We start from the raw sequence: 15,251 nt of genomic DNA on the forward strand, positions 1-15,251 counted from the left end.
CTAGAAGCTGAGCAGTAAGAGAACAGTTTGTACTCTTTAGCCTGCTGGTATTTTATAATAAAACTGTTCAATTTAATCCTGAAATGAATAACCTACACCACTTTCAAAACAGGCAATTTACAAATTCATATAATCTCAGCCTTTAGGCCACCTATTTTTGGCATCATCTAGCACAGCTTTCATTGGAGAGAGAGTATGAGTGTGAGAGGAATAAGATAATTCTAAGTAATGAACATCATGGGCATAACTTTGAGAATGCCTTGTCTGCTTATTCGTCTGACTCACTGGAAGATCTACAGGAAGGGCCGATGTCGTTTTTGCCCTTGTCGGTATGAGGATGTGGGTGTACAGCTTGTTATGATAAGCTTGCGATGTTAAATTTAGCAGCAAGATTTACATCTCACATCAAATTCTTCCACACTGCCATGTGTGTTTCCCATCTTATAAAAGCTTGCATGCTGCAATCTTTGTATTCTAACATAGCAGTATGAGCTTACCTCCCCAAATCATAGATCAGTGATAAATAGTATAAGAAGAGCTTAAGTCAGATTTAATATTTTTTTGTAGTTGTCTTCTTAGGCTACATCCCAATTACCACATGCATCAGTGTTGCTTTGTTTATGCCTGCTATCCAGAGGACTTCAGAGTGTTCAAGCTTGGAAACGCTGTTGGCCCCGTTTTAGTGCAAACAGGCAGAAATGGAGATGTTCGGAAATGATGATGCAGTCATTCACATTGGCTTCCTGATTGACTACCAGCTTTGAATGCAAGGTTTTCCTAACACTTACTCTCAGCAACTGTTCCACCCCCTTCGTTTGTCCAAGAAAAGAAATCCCGGCTTGTCTTTTCACCAATGCTTTTACTATCTTGTAGTATTTTCTGCAACTTAGCAACCAAACGAAGAGTAGACAGTCTGCTTACACCCAGTTTACACTGGCATGTACATGATAAGTATATGTGACTGGTGATAAGCATTTTAGGTGTTGGTATGGACAGAGATTATTTCTGATTAAGGGCTAAAATATCTGGATCTTAAAAAATCCTGTTTTAAAACCTGTTATGGATGTAGCTTTAGTCTTGCCAATGGGCTACAGAGCTCTCAACAAAGCAAATTCACTGCTATGTAATTTTCCTGTCAATCCTCAAGTCTCAGTGTAATTACCTCCTGCTGTGTCTCCACCACACACACACACACACACACACACACACACACATCCAAAATGTTTTACCCTCCTCTTGGTGAATTGGTGTAACATTCATCTTAACCTGTGCATGGTCCTGTGATGACTATGCAGGCGCTCTAGTGCATATATCATATAAACTGCATGTGCATTGAACAGTAACAATAAACAGCTTCATTAACAGACCAGGCCTACCTCATTCCTCAGCTTGTTGACTGTTTTTTATCCAGACATAGCAACATGTTCACAAGCTGTGAGGTCAGTCTGGTGACAGTCTGTTGTTTGCAGCGAATATCTGATCAGATGGTAATGTCCCAGGATTTTAGGACTGTTAATCGGTTACATTTTTTATTGAGGTTGACGGTTAAACAGTTGATAATGAACAACAATGGTGAAAACGTGGAACCCACGAAGTTGCCAGATATGGTCACAATGAGGTTTCTGTGTTGAACCTGGCCTGTGTTTCATGCACCGTCTGTATCACATAATACCTTCTTGATTACTCCCTGATGGGAACTTCTCATCAGTGGATTATTTTGGTTGGTCATCCACAATCATGGTCCCACATCTTTGATTTGCCTGTTTATTTGTACTTGGCCATCTGCTCACTGCTTCTTCACTCCTCATGTTGAGAGACAACCTTCATTTACATGGCAACACTCAACTCTGAGCCACGTGTGAGCTCTTTTGTGCCTGAACTGTTTGTCAATGAAACATGTTATAGCCATGTTAACCTCTCCTAAGCCAAGGAGATGGTTTTCTTTTGTCAGTTTACAGGATTATGCAAAAGTACTGAAAAGTTTTCCATGAAATTTTGTGTAGAGTTGGGACATGACCCAGGAAAGAATCAGTTATAATTTGGAGCAGACCCAAGTAAATACACAGTTCCAGGAAGTATTTTTCACATAATTTGTAGCATTTCCCCACAAAGTTAATCTATGGTAACGGGGAGTGCACCTGTATGTGCACAAACGCAGCTCTCATGAACACCAGATTCCAAATGACAGGTACACAGACAACTACATTGCAACCACATTAAAGATCTCTTATGTTAAATAGTAACATTTTTGGAGGTTCATTATGAAACTATGGCACAAATTAGAAAATGGCGGGCTGCCACAGTCTAAATAATTAATGGGAAACACTGATTTGACATGGCACGAGGGGGAATTAGCCCTCTAGTTCCAATTACCTTTGAACTCTTACAATTTAGACTCTATATATATTATAGTGTTAAAATGTCTCATTAACAGTTTATATGGACAAAAACCAGTGTGAAGCTTAGACTTGCGATCTGGACTGTAAAAAACCTTCCTATTGTCTTCCATTGGTGAACACATTTCAGTCACAGAGATGTTAGGTAAAAGTTAAAAAAAGATTGTTTCTTTCTGTTGTTGCTTGAAATCAGGAAACAAATTTGTCTTCTTCATTCCCAACAAACTCTGTCATCCCTCGAGGACAATTATCGGATTGGGGGCAGCACTCTCTGAAAATACACTACATGCTTTATTTATGCGACCATTTTCACATATGCCACAGTGCTCTCCAGAGTCTGGAAACACATTTTGAGGTGTGATGATGATGCCAAAGTTAGTTTACGTTTAAACTAAGATTCTTTCAGGTAAACGCATTAGAATTAATGGTTCAAATACATTTTGATACCCTTGAAGTTTAGTCCCTTCCTCCTTAGCAGCACAATATATTAACATGATGATAATAAAGCTATAATAAACCACAATAACAGGACTTTTTCAATGCTTCAGTTTTTTAAAAGGATGAGTTCAACCCATGAAACACCTAAGTATTTATTTGTCAAATCATGATATAAACGTAATGCCATATATATCAGTATTATTTGCATCTTGTTTAGCATCAGCAAGGTAAAAGGAAAAGGCAGATTTCCCCTGGTTCCAAATAAGAGACTATCTGTGGTGGTACAGAAGTAGTTAGGATATTAAAGGTCAGATCTATAACAAACTACTATAATATTTAAGCTGTCCCCTGGAACCCCAAAAAAGCCAAAACAAAACAAACTTCATGTAATGCATTTTTTTGCATATTCTTTAGGTCTCTTACAAAAAAACATGCAACATCATAATGTTTTGTTTTTTTTAAAGGTTCAGTGTGTAGAATTTTGTGATATCTAGTGTTGAAGTTGCATGTTGCAGCTGAACACCCCTCACCTCACCCTCTTCTTCTAAACATGGAAAAGAACCTGTGGTAGCTTCAGTTGTCATAAAAACTCAAAAGGTGTTTAGTTTGTCCAGTCTGGACTAATGTAAAAAACATGGAGGCCTCTGTAGAGAGGACCCCCTCCATGTAAATTTAAACTGTTGTAAAGTATTTAAATATAAAGGGTCTTTTCTGAGGTAAAGAAAACTACAATTCATACAATTTAGATGAAACGAACTAGTGAAAACATCATGAGGATTATTCTACATTAAATGTCTGCCAATAGATCCCTTTCACCTAAATCTTACACACTGGACCTATGAGGTAAAACCACCAACCTCTGTGAGACAGTATGGTGATATTCAGACTTTTCCCCAGACACACTCACATGCACACAAACACAAAGCTGTTCAAATTCCCATTCACATCATATGCAAATACATCCACACACACATTTATAAGTGTAGACGCACACTGACCTCTCTGTTTTTGTCCTCATTTCTCTTTTCTCCTCAATTGTAAAAAGGTCAGCATGTCTACAGGGCTCAGGCCACTAATTGGGGGTTAGAAGAAGGCATCATTAATTATGAATATACTGTACAGTGTATGTGTGTGTGTGTGAAAGAGAGATGGAGGACGAGGACAGCAGAGGAGAAACAGATATACTGTGCTGCTTTCCTGCTCTCCTCCCACCTGCTATATGTCATTTTCCCATCAATCCTCAGGTCACAGTATATTCAAGACACACACACACACACATCCACACACAAATTCAGTGCTGATTATAACATGCTCAGTAAATCTGAATGCTAGGCTGTTATATTGAGACCTGACAGGAGATGCGTTCTGACTCAGTTTTCTCCTCCACCTCAGCCTTGAGTCATCCACGTAGATACATTACAGAAGCAAGAAAATAAAATTGGGAAATCAGGAGATGTCACATTTGCAAATGTAATGCTTTGATCAGATTTTGACTCCCTTTGGGACTGATTCCAAATTATGGGGAAAGAATCTCATAGCTCATGTCTTCTTACATCTAATGAATCACTGCCAATTTCTTTTAACAAGGTCTTCGTGACTCATTTATGCCTCGGGTTGTTTGAACTTTTGTTGTGTAACTATTTTATATTTTATGTTTTCAGTACTTTAGTGGGTAATGCATGGAAAGCAAATTATTTTCCACTTGAATGAAGGTTGTCTCAGATCATGGTCTCATGGTCAGACTTACTTCTTTAAAACGACAACATAAATAGGTCCATGTGAAAACATGCAGATGGAGATTATATGCAGAATTCAGTGTGAGCGAGTGGGTGTGTTGATGATGTGTCTTACAATTGACAGATGTGAAACTGAAAAAACAAATAGAATACAATTATCTCAGGATAGAAAAGAGGTGCCATACACGTAGACGACATTGACGTCAACTTGCAAAGAAAACGAGATTCAGGCGCTCATGGCGATAACGCCAGTGTCAATGTGTTGTAAACAAAACTGTGATCTTCACAGTAGAATTCATATGTTACATCCTGCCTGGTGCACCTCTCCTCACCTGAAGACTCCAGAAAATGATGTGTTATTGTTAATGTCTCTGACTGGAGAATCTCCTGCTGTATTTTGTTTGAAAGAAAAACTCTGCTACTGCGGAGAACGTGCAGAATCCTCTTTTTTGCTGCCACAGTAATATTGACCTTTACTGGCTCATCGTCTGTTGTCTGGGTGCTCAGGGTAGACTTGTTGTTCTGGCTGCAGTCGGCACGATGCAGGAACTTGGCTTGGGTCAGCAATGAGTGAAAGTGTTGCTTCTACAAGAACGTAAGTGGTTTTCACCTGAGGGGGAGGGGTGTTTTGCTCAGCACATAGCTGTTGCATCATGACGGAAATATATGGAAACTAGTTAAAAGGCACTGGATTATCTACAGATATGATCATATGTGTATTATTATCAGGACCCCCTGGTTTATAAGAAAATACTTACAAAACCAAAACATTTCCACCACTGACACAATAACATGAGAGATCTCCAACTGCTTTGCTTCTGCTTTCTGTTGATTCCTTCCACGATTGATGTTAAAAGAAGTTCTCTCACATGCGTCTCTGTAGCTGTCGCTACAGACCGAATCAATTCTGTGGGAAATTCTAGTCTTACGTGCACGTCCTGCCACAGACAAATAAACATGATGTTGTTTCAAATGGGCCTACATATGTAACATCTTTCTTCCATCATCCATATGGCTTCTCGAATTCGCCTGCTCCTCCAGTAACCGAGGCTTTCACAACGAAAAAAATGCTTTGAACGAGTGCGAATTATGTGAACACACAACTGCTTTGATTTGACTGCATTTTTCATGGCGGAAATTTCCACAATTATTAGGGACCGTCAAACTCTATTTTACCCTAATATGTAAACGTTGCAATTAATATGTGATTCACATGCGATTCCATGGGGGTTGATCCAAACAGATCACAGCTCAAGCGTGGTTCCACCGGTAGTTGTAATTGATATCTATATTTAGATTTAATTGGTCAAGCACTGCATGTCTTGTCAGTACTGACAGTTTACCATTGCTCGACTGTTTTCTTTGTCTCATGTAGCTGAGGCCATCACAGCACGTTGTATTGTTTTATCACAGTGCTGTTTTTGGTCTAAACAACGGTTACACTTGTTAGACAGTAAAGTGCTTAAAGGAATATGACATAAAGTCTAATTGTTGAGCATATAAAGAAGATGTTCTTCATTTCCTGAGTTTAAAAATTCATTCCAGCTCTTAATTTACACTCCAACATCTAATCCTGTGTTGTCTTTTCTTACAGGCTGGGCGTCGCTAAGGGAACCCCATCCTCTCCAAAGCTACCAGGAAGCTGTGGAGCACATAGCTCAGAAGATGCTGTGCCTGACAGCGAGTCCTCGAACAAAGCTCGTGGGATTTGGAGCTCTTGTTTAATTAAGGGAAGAAATTCTTTCTTAAAATACAAGAAAGCCGTGCAGTCACTACACACCAGTAGATCTTTAAACAATTTGTTTTATTTATTATTATAGGATTTTTTTCAGTGCAGGCTCAGTCACCAGGGTGCAGAGAGAACTGTGGAGCTGCAGCTGAGGACTGGTACCCTGTAAAATTGTCTTTTTGTTTGAAGATAGAAGATTCCCTGCTGCAAAGGCTTTCTCTTGGATTATCAGGTCACTGGTGAATGTCAGTGCTCCGTAACTTTCCCTCTCTTGGTCTTTGATCCAGGGCCATCTCCCCACTGCTCCTATTTCTTTTTCATTCATCCATAATTGATGTTTAGGTTTTTGTGGTATTAAGTATTAACCTTTGGGACTCCCCTGGAATATACTAAAGCCGAAACTTTAACCAAACCTGTCGGCAGGATGTGGTGAGGAAGAAGAGAGAGGGGCTGGAGAGAGAGGAACAGACGGGAGTGAAAGGCAGATGGCTTCACTGCTCGAAAACACCAACAGCTGTATGAATAAAACATTTGAATAGAGAGAGTCGTGACATCTGGGTGAGGAGTGAGGTAGACATCCTCCTCATACCCTCGGTCTTTCTTTTTCCCTATTCCGTCCTCTCACCCACTAGCCTTTATATCCTCTTCATCCCACCACACCTCCCCTCCTCCCTCTATCTTTCACTCCGTCTTGTCCCTTTCCCTCTGTGAAATCAAGAGTTCAGGTGGTCACTCAAACAGACAGAAACAAGTTGTGCTTCCACTTGTTTCGTCTTCTCTCGCTGAGTTTAGTTCCACCTGTGTGTCCCCTCTCTCACTCCACTCGTCCATCCTGCACCACCTCCTCCTCCTCCTCCCCCAGCACGCTGTGTGATGGTGCGTCCCCTCCTCTCGGCCCTGGAGACATGCCCGTGCAGGAGATGGCGGTGAGTCCTGTCAAGTCCCTGTACTGGGAGCAGTTCCCCCCCATGTCACAACGCCGCGTCTACTGCACCCCCGTCTACCACGAAGGCCTGCTCTACGTGCTGGGGGGCTGCAACGAGACCGGTATGCCCCTGGACAGCGTCGAAGTCTTGGATGTGGAAAGCCAGACATGGAGCCAGTTGCAACCACTGCCCACTGCACGGGCGGGCGCTGCGGCTGTGGCACTGGGGGGCCAGGTGATGGTGCTCGGGGGCATGAATCAGCAGCAGACTCCGCTGGCCTCTGTGGAAATGTACCACCCTGATGAAGGCAAGTGGGAGACGAGGACCAGCCTGGGTCAGCCATCTATGGGCATCACCACAGTGGAGAAAGGTAAGAAAGTAGAATGCATGTTTGTAACTCTGCTTTTCTCTGCAAATCCATGTGTGCAATTTTGTCATCAATAGAGAGAGCAGCAACAGATCCATTCTTTTTAAACTGTCAGACCACAGTATTTTCTCTACAGTATAAACTCTGTATGTTGTTACCACTGTTCTTCAACAAAGTAACTGAACGGCCGGTTCACGTTAAAGGACTCTGCTCCTCTCATTTCACAGAGTGTCACCATGTGTTACTGTCTTTGCTTGGTTTGAGGGGCAGATTGTCGGGGTGTGTAATCCCTCACGTATATTCTAGTGCTGCTGTATAAAATGTATCCAAATACCTGAACAGCCTTTGTCTGACAGGTTTACTTGACTGCTTTGCTCATTTGACTTCCACTACGAGATTCTACATTTATCACTGTGGGACTTTGAGTTTCATTCGTCAATTACTGTAAAAAAATAAATAAAATCTCGGCTCATGAAGAAGTGATGAGGTTGAGTGTACAGCAGCTTTGAAATATTTATCTGACTTTAAGATTTATAAGAAAACAAAAACAGTAGCAACAGACTTTTTCCTCCATAACAAGTGGGGAAGTGAGTTAATTAGCTGCTCGGGGGAGAAGACCCCTGAGCTGTTCAGCAACAGTGAAACTGTCTCCTGAGTGGAAGCTGTCCTCCTGTGATTAAAGTCGTTTCACTGAGATCAATGGCTGCCCACATGAAGCCCAGGCTTAAGTTGGGCTTAGGCTCTGTAAATATTGTACTGGTGCAGTCCCAAGATTCTGATTATATAGATGCTCAATAGGTTGTATAGGTGTCTACTGCGATATCTCTGCATGCATGTGTGCGTCCTTCATTTGGTCTCTTGAAGAATGTCAAACATGGCTGGCGTGGAGGAGCCTAGTGGTCATGCAGTCTGCACTGAATAAACACACTGGACCTAATGCTCATTCCTCAGGCGTGTGCAGGCTGTCTGAGGTTGTGAATGTTGGCACAGATGGAAGGAGAGTTGTGGGACAGTGAAGAATGATATGATCACATACTGTTAAAGAAGAAATGATACGCCACACATCTTTAGCCCAATGTTTCGGAGAGATTTACATTTTGAAGAGATTGATACTAGACTTAGAAAAAGAGCAGAGGGAGAATACAAGTTAGGCACACTTGCTGAATTCTCTCCTCTGTGCAGCTTCCTGTGTTTACATTTCGGGCTGCATGCTACTGAGAGCGACCTGATGAACGGAGGAATCAATATGACCTTTCAAGGTAATAGAGACAGAGTGGGGGAACATTTCTATGTTTTGTATTTTTAGTCCATATACAATATTTCAAGCACAAGGGAATGAACAGAACAGAGTGTTGTGATCTGTTTGATTCTTCCAGCATTTTTGGGACATTTTATGTCACATGCAGAAACAGTGCTATTTATAAGAAGCAGCTATTATATATTTATAACTTTACCAAAAATACATAAGAAAGTGTAAATAAAAGACGTATTTTTCTGCTGTAGTGTGTTTGCCAACTTACTAATTACTACAAAAGTAATGTTAACATAGTCTTAATTCAGAGCCAGGAGTTCACTGGCTAATTATTAGTGTGAATTACTAGTTCCGGACTGGAGCATCCACTGTGTGAGAGCTGGTCCTGCATAGAGAAATGTTCGCAACTATTTTGGATACCAGAGATTCATTTGCCAGTTCTGACTTTGGTTAGTTCTCATCCTGTAGGGCTCCAACGATTCTTGAACCAAAACCAAAATCTAGACGTCCATGGTTTCAGTTCGCAATACCAAAAGACGGAACTGCGACGCATCTTCCTGCCCACCCCCACTGCTGTGCGTTCATTTTTATTGCATCTGTTTTTCGTTTTTTGAACTGGATTGAACTGAACTGTGTTGGGCTTGTAGGGGAGACTGAAACAGACTTTGTAAATATACGGATTGAACTCTGGACAAAGAGATAATTTGATGTGTACTTTGACATATTAGTTTCATGCATGCCCTATCTGCTAACATGGAGGAAGCAGGGTTAATGAATGTATACTAAAGCCAGCCACCAGGGGGTGGTTGAAATCTTTTGGCTTCACATTTGGGGGAGCTGTCATGCCGTCCATCTTAATATGCAGTCTTTGGTTCTGAGTCATAATTGAAATTTAATTCAAGTGTAGTATTTGAGGTGGGATACATTTAAATATTTATATTTACCAAATAGAGCAATGTCTTTTGCGGAACTCTGTGGTGCGTGGTAATGAGCGTCGAGCTGGGACATGCTTTCAGTCCAGATACAAGTGTAGCAGAAAGAGTTGTGTTGTCGAGCCCTGCAGTCACAACACTTCCCTAAGTGTCGTACTCATTAGAGAAAGACTTTAGAGAAAAGCTTAACATTAACAGCTCAAACAGTGTTTCACGTTTGCTGAGAGCAGCAGAAAAGATACCAGTGTTTCTCAGCAGCTGTGGTGTGAACAGGAACATATAACAATATACAAATAAGAGAGGCACCCTGTAGTGTCTCTTTGCAATTATTTATTTCACCCTGTTTTCAGTGTTAAGTCATGATAGGAGGATGAGATTTTGTGTAGTTAATAATCAACCCCATCAGTTAATCTTAAGGGATTCATTAAACTGAGACACGAGGGACCCCATTGTTAGTCTGTGAGAGATTATAGCTGCAGTTGTGCATGTTAATGTTAAACTTCATTTTACCCTGATTATTTCTACAGCAGAGCTCTGCGGTACTGCAGCCTTTCTCTAACTACTCTGTCCTTAAGTTAGTGAACATGACTTCATGTGTATTGTGATATTTTCGCGTGTTTCTCTGTTGCCCTCTGACATTCGACAAATGATCAACTCTATTTGTGTGTATAGAGTATAATAGTGACTGCCCACCTTCAGAATGGCTTTGGTTGAGGAAGTCAATTTCCCTTAAATTTTCTCCATTGATGTCTCAGAAAATCCTTGTGAAAAGAGTTCTTAGCCTGGAACCAGGCCGACCAGCTGCATCGTAACCATGAACCATTTGATTCGAAGCAAAAGAAAATGGAGTGAACAAAAGGTACTACGTATCCAATAAACCTTTGTGAATGATCCCTATCCAAGGACGTCCAGTGCATTTCTTTTTTAATTTAACCTTGTGGCAGTGATTTTCATCTTTATACTCTTTTCCTCATCTTTAGGAAACCTCAGCATGTTACAAAAAGAAATCATGGCCGCTTTGTGGTAAACGTAATGTAACGCTCAATCGTCCAATCATAATCAACATGATTTTTACATTTCCATGGTAACAGCAAGCTCCACAAATCATAGGATTGTGGCTACTGTACTACTTCTCCTTGAGATCAGAAATAAAACTATTTATCAAAACACAGTTGATATCACACAGACTTGTGGTTTGGAGCATAGAACATTGTGCTAAGTTGAACTTGGATCGTTACAATATTATGGCAGATAATCAAAATGTGTGGTACTCATCTCAAACTGGTTTAGTAGGTTAACTCATCAGCAACATGTGTTTGTGGTGTGGTGTGAATACTGCATGTATGTGAATGTATTCCCACAGTATGTCACTTGGCACAGAGAACCACCCTCATCAATCCTTCAGCCCGATCACAACAGACAGCAGGTGTTTATGCATTCATTTTACTTGCCGTGCATCTCAATAGGGATTTCGCTTGTTTCCCTGTGTTGGTGACTGGACGATGAGCGAGGTGTGCTGCCACATTTACCACTGGGCATGAAACAGAATGTGCGGTTATTGGAGGAAGTGGAATAGACTTCCTCCAACTGTACAAATATAATATATTAATTCTCGGATACTGGCACCGTAAAAACCACAACCGCAGAACAATATCTGGGAGCAGAGAACATACTTGTGAGCAAGCATTTCTGCTTTGCATGCAATTGTGGTTCCGAGAGCACAGGGCTGAGATGAGCACAAGCTCGCCTTCCCCTACACGCTCGCAACCACCCCACACCGTCTGACAGTCGACTTTTGAGTCATGGACCAATGTCTGGTCCTGATGAGGTGAAACTTAATTTCTGAGCTCCTGGTTAAGGTTAGAGGTGAGATGTGAATTATGGTTTTTGAGGTTAGTGTAAGGCATTCATTTGTTACAGTTAATGTTAGGGATAAGGTTTTGAAAGGAAGTTCCAATAGGGATAGCTTTGCAGTCCTGTTTGTGTGTTTGTGTGTGTGTGTGTGTGTTTGTGCGTGTGTGTGTGTGTGTGTGTGCGTGTGTGTGTGAGAATCACATCTCAGTGAGTGCTTTGAGCCTGTGTTGAAAAGTGTTGGAAACGTCCACACAATCTCCACTGATGTATTCTAATGTTGTGTGTGTGCGTGCGCGCCTGCATCTTGCAGATGTGTCTTTCTCCTCCCCTCTCATCAGTTGCCCCCTAGCTGATTTCCTGTCCGTCCCCTGACTTCCTCTGCATTTCATGGGTGACTGATCAAGCAAGCATTGCTGTTGCTTGGCAACAGGTATGTGGCTGTCGTGTTTGTTTTTAGACTAATCAGAGGGAGCAGGCAGATTAGTTGTAAATATGTGTTTGTGTGTGACAGGCAGAGGCACACATTGAGTGTGTTGTGTGTGTTCCTAAGTTAGCCACAGATATAATATGGATTGCACAGAGTGACTGTGAATCTATGTGCATAATTTTGGAGCCTCGGGCATAATAACTGCTCATACCCACTGCTCCATAAGAATATAAGCTTTTCTTCCTCTTCATGCCTTAGAGAAGCATTTCTTTAATTGCTACTCCAGCATGACTCAAGTGTCCTAATCCAACTGAGCTGATATGTATAATGTCCTTCCTTTCCTCAGTGTGTGATTATTGGCTGCTGCCCTCTCCTCATAGCTTGGTCAGCTGGCCTACACACTGCCTGACATAACCGCTCCTCGAGGCTGTCAGGCTCCACAAAGATAAATGTTGTTTATGTTTCAACAAAGAATAAAATAAATGCACTGTGTCATGGCTTCACAGAGGAGGAGGAAGAGGGAAATCCTTTAGGGAGAAAAAGGTGTGAAGTCAGTGACAAAACGTCAAGAAAGACGCTTCTTCCTTCTCTTGTAGTTGCCTCCCATTCTTGGAATTAAAATAAATCATATGTTGTGTCTTTTTTGTGCTTTAGAGCATCCTGTTGCAACTTCCACTTATTAGCTGGTGCTTGCTTTTCCTGAGCAACCTGTGATGACCTGGTTTCTGGGCTCCCGGAGCTTCCGAATGCATAATGCAAGGCTCTGCTTCATTCTACTACGAGCTGCTGTAATGTTCTCTGTGATATGATAATGTGCAGAGTTTTGGATCACTTTGGTCATGTAATGGATTTGGGATTGACTTTGGTCATGCAATGGATTTGGGATTGACTTTGGTCATGCAATGGATTTGGGATTGGAAGGAGGTAGCTTAGAAATATGTGAGGCAGTGAACCTCTGGGCTTAAAGCAACACTAGGTAGTTTTTATACCTGAAAATATCAGCTTGATCATTTTGATGATACACAAACTTGTATTGGGGAAAATGATATGTCTGACAGCGTTCCTTGAACGCCTGAAACTGCACCACTCTGGCGAACTGTGCTGAAACATTACCACCTGCTTAACAGCACATGGCACACACCTAAAACCAGAGGTGCAGCTAGCTATAAGAGACAACTAGCTTGCCATTATTAGTGTGGACATCATTTCAGAGCTACTGTAGAAACCGAAGAGGACATTGTCTAAACGAAAGTGAATACCGGAGCATATTTTACTCGTTGGCAAGAACTAAAGGAGGCCAAACGATGCAGGCCAGATGCCCACCTGGTGCTGTTGGTATGGGGCAAGTATTTCAGGACCTTTGCTTGTTTGCTGTGTCTTGTGCTGTTCTGACTTTGGGCTGTGTAAGTGAAGTTGTTAACTCACAAGTTTGTCATCAGAAGCCAGGTAAACCCATTTCCATAGAGGTTTAGCAAGCCAAACAAGTTCATGTTTTTAAAAATACATCATACATCAAAATACATCTGTTTCTGCGTTGGCTTTTTGCTTGCTGTGTTAGCTAGTATGCTACTGTTAAACGCTTGAGAGTAATGAATATTGTAGTAAGTGTTTACTGCCAGACCCCAAAAACTTTGGTTTCCGACGTTGCTGGTTTATTGTTTGTCAGCCTGTCAACAAATAAACATCTGTACAATTGTGTGCATGAGGAGGTTCAGACTGCAACACTTATTTACTACAGCCAATTACGCATTCCACCTATAGGGGGAGCCCAGGTATAGCCCAGAGTGAATATGGCATTGTGTTGCTTTAAGTCTGAAGCCCTTTTCACACTGGTCCTAAACCTATTACCACCCATCCTAACGTCTGATCTGACTCTTATCTTTAATGGAGAAGGGTAGGATCAGGAGTTATGACTCTGCATTCACAGATTTTTATCACCTCCAGCTCTGATCGCCAGGGATGAAAACATTACAACCCAGTGGACACGCTTTCTGTCATGACTGGTCGGAGCCACATTATCAACTATAGCTATCATGGAAGCGATGGCGGCTTGTTGCCTCCGTCAGTATCTTTGGTAGATCTTTGTCATCTCAACCACAAAGTCCATTCGTCTCTGTTCCGCTTTGCTCCGTCTCAACATTTTGTAGTCACTGGTCTGTTTGAAGAAACTGAGGTAAAACAGATAGAAAAGTAGATATACCCATGAAAGTCCTTCGAAGTGGAGCGACAAAAGATGTGCAAACACACTCACACATCACACACACACACACACACACACACACACACACACACACACACACACACACATACACACACAGGGTTGTCCAGGGGACATTCTCAGGCTTTGCCTTTAGCTTCAAAGAGTTAGGTAAGCCTAGTTCACCACCATAACTAATTAACTAACCACTTTGTGCATGAGTGTGTATTATAATCTGTGTTTGTTGTGTGATATGTGAATAGATAGGTGAATAGACTGTAATTATATTGCAAGTATTTCAGGATACATGTCGCTGACAAGTAAACACATTTTCATTCAGTGCTTCCATACACCTCGTTTTTCTATCACACGTCATTCACACACAAGCAATTCACAGTTTAATGTCTTGCTCAAGCACACTAGAGAAGCGGCCGATCGAACCACCGACCTTCTGGTTAGTCGAAGATCCGCTCTGCCTTCTGAGTCACAGCTAACTGTATTTGTCCTTAAGTGACACACACACACACACACACTCACACACACAACCATAAAAGCACCACAAGGCTCTGTTCTTCTTTAAGCTGTGATTGTTTGTGCAAACTTGTTATGCAGCTTTTAAAAGCCATCATTCTGAAGGGGTTTTCCTCTCAGAGAGGCTTATATTTGTGAGAATAGAAAAGCCTGACATAATGACATCAAAGTGACATTCGTCTGTGAAGACGTGGCTTTCAGCTTTCTCTGTTTTGCTTGACAAGGCTTTACCCCTCAGTGTGCCGAACTTAAAATAATACGACTTTTGCTCGGAACAAAGTTTCAGAGTTTTTGCTTTCCATGCACCTCAAGTAAAACCCACAGCGCCGAGCACAGTAGTTTGTATTCCAGCTATCAGTCTCTGATGACAGAAGTCTCAGATCGTGGGGCCAGGCTGAGCTGAAGTTGGGATGTTCTGCTCGAGGGGAACTTGCTGGAGTTTCTTCATATTCATATTTCAGCCAAT

The 15,251-nt window shown here is 41.6% G+C and overlaps 1 protein-coding gene across 4 annotated transcripts in view; it reads left to right on the forward strand.

The window, feature by feature from the left end:
* The window catches only part of klhdc8b (kelch domain containing 8B), a 147,058-nt gene that overhangs the window by 26,482 nt on the left and 105,325 nt on the right, over positions 1 to 15,251 (forward strand). For all 4 annotated transcript variants that reach the window (XR_011243257.1, XM_069527160.1, XM_020088991.2 and 1 more), the window contains exon 2: positions 6,165 to 7,595. Coding sequence is in view for 3 of the 4 variants with exons in the window: in XM_069527160.1 (XP_069383261.1) it covers positions 7,205 to 7,595 (391 nt within the window). In the remaining variant the exon portion in view is untranslated. The remainder of the gene's footprint in view (positions 1 to 6,164; positions 7,596 to 15,251) is intronic.

Source organism: Paralichthys olivaceus, chromosome 6 (assembly GCF_024713975.1).
Source record: "Paralichthys olivaceus isolate ysfri-2021 chromosome 6, ASM2471397v2, whole genome shotgun sequence".
Taxonomy (NCBI): Eukaryota; Metazoa; Chordata; class Actinopteri; order Pleuronectiformes; family Paralichthyidae; genus Paralichthys; species Paralichthys olivaceus.